Source organism: Geospiza fortis, unplaced genomic scaffold, assembly GCF_000277835.1.
Source record: "Geospiza fortis unplaced genomic scaffold, GeoFor_1.0 scaffold391, whole genome shotgun sequence".
Lineage (NCBI taxonomy): Eukaryota > Metazoa > Chordata > Aves > Passeriformes > Thraupidae > Geospiza > Geospiza fortis.
The window spans coordinates 501,682-502,782 of NW_005054472.1; the positions used below are offsets into that span (position 1 = coordinate 501,682).

A 1,101-nucleotide genomic window follows, 5' to 3' on the forward strand; every position below is an offset into this window, starting at 1 on the left:
TTAATGATGTCAAGCGTTGCCTGGGAGGTTTGACAGAATTTTCTCCTCTTTCCAGGAAAGTTTGTGAGATCAAGAAGCACCTGAAGAGGCTCAGCAACCGCATCAGTGCCTGCAGTGTGGAGATGATGGAGTGCCAGGACTGCCTGCAGGGCGTGGGTGTCCAGGGCTGCAGCTCCTCCTGCTCCTCCCCAGCAGCACCTGGGCTCCATCTCCATCTCCATTTCCATCTCCATCTCCATCTCCATCTTCCATCTCCATCTCCATCTCCATCTTCCATCTCCGTCTCCGTCTCTGTCTCCATCTCCATCTCCATCTCCATCTCCATCTCCATCTCCATCTCCATCTCCATCTCCATCTCCATCTCCATATATCTCCATCTCCATCTCCGTCTCCATCTCCATCTCCACAGGCTCTGGACAGGCTTCTCCAGGTGGAGCAATGGCATTTGTCCCCTCCTGTGCCTCCCCCTGTCCCCCTGAGCCAGGCCTGCCAGGAGATGGCTCTGAGGTGAGTCCTTGGTTTGGATAATACCTTTGTGTGACCCAGAGATGGGGAAGCTGAGAGTTAAAAACTTCTATTCCATTTTCAGTCTCGTGAGAAGGGTGAGACAATGCAGGTGCTATAATTCACACCATCACAATCAGAAGCTATTTCCTGATTACCAAACACCATAAGCATTTCTTAGCTTATTAACTTTTTGTCACACCGTGCTGTAAAGCCAGTCATCTAAAACTGCCCCTTGTGTGTCCCACTACAATACATCTTTCATGGTTCTATTTCTCCAAAGTATTTAGTCTTATTTGCAAGGCCATCTTTTGAAACCTTTTTCTAGCTCCATTTCTCTCTCAACAGTATCTATCTTATTCCATAACATTGCTAAATCAATATTTCTTATCTCAAAGTTGGCATGCAGATTCATACTGTGTGCTAAGAACTCTCTACAAATCCATTTCCCACCCTTGGGAACCGGGGTCTGGGGACAGCCCAGCTCCTTAGTGGGGGACAGAACCTCCTGCTGCTGATCCTTGGGAATGGGCTGAGGGTTCTGTGTCTGCAGGGCTGGGAAGGTGGGAAGTGACCCTGCTCAGTGTGACCCTGCTG

The 1,101-nt window shown here is 49.2% G+C and overlaps 1 protein-coding gene across 1 annotated transcript in view; it reads left to right on the forward strand.

Annotated features, from left to right (window-relative positions):
- IKBKE (inhibitor of nuclear factor kappa B kinase subunit epsilon) overlaps nucleotides 1–1,101 on the forward strand; it is a 23,208-nt gene that overhangs the window by 19,211 nt on the left and 2,896 nt on the right. The window contains 2 exon segments of the mRNA XM_031062887.1: nucleotides 56–152; nucleotides 410–507. Coding sequence (XP_030918747.1) covers nucleotides 56–152; nucleotides 410–507 — 195 coding nt within the window.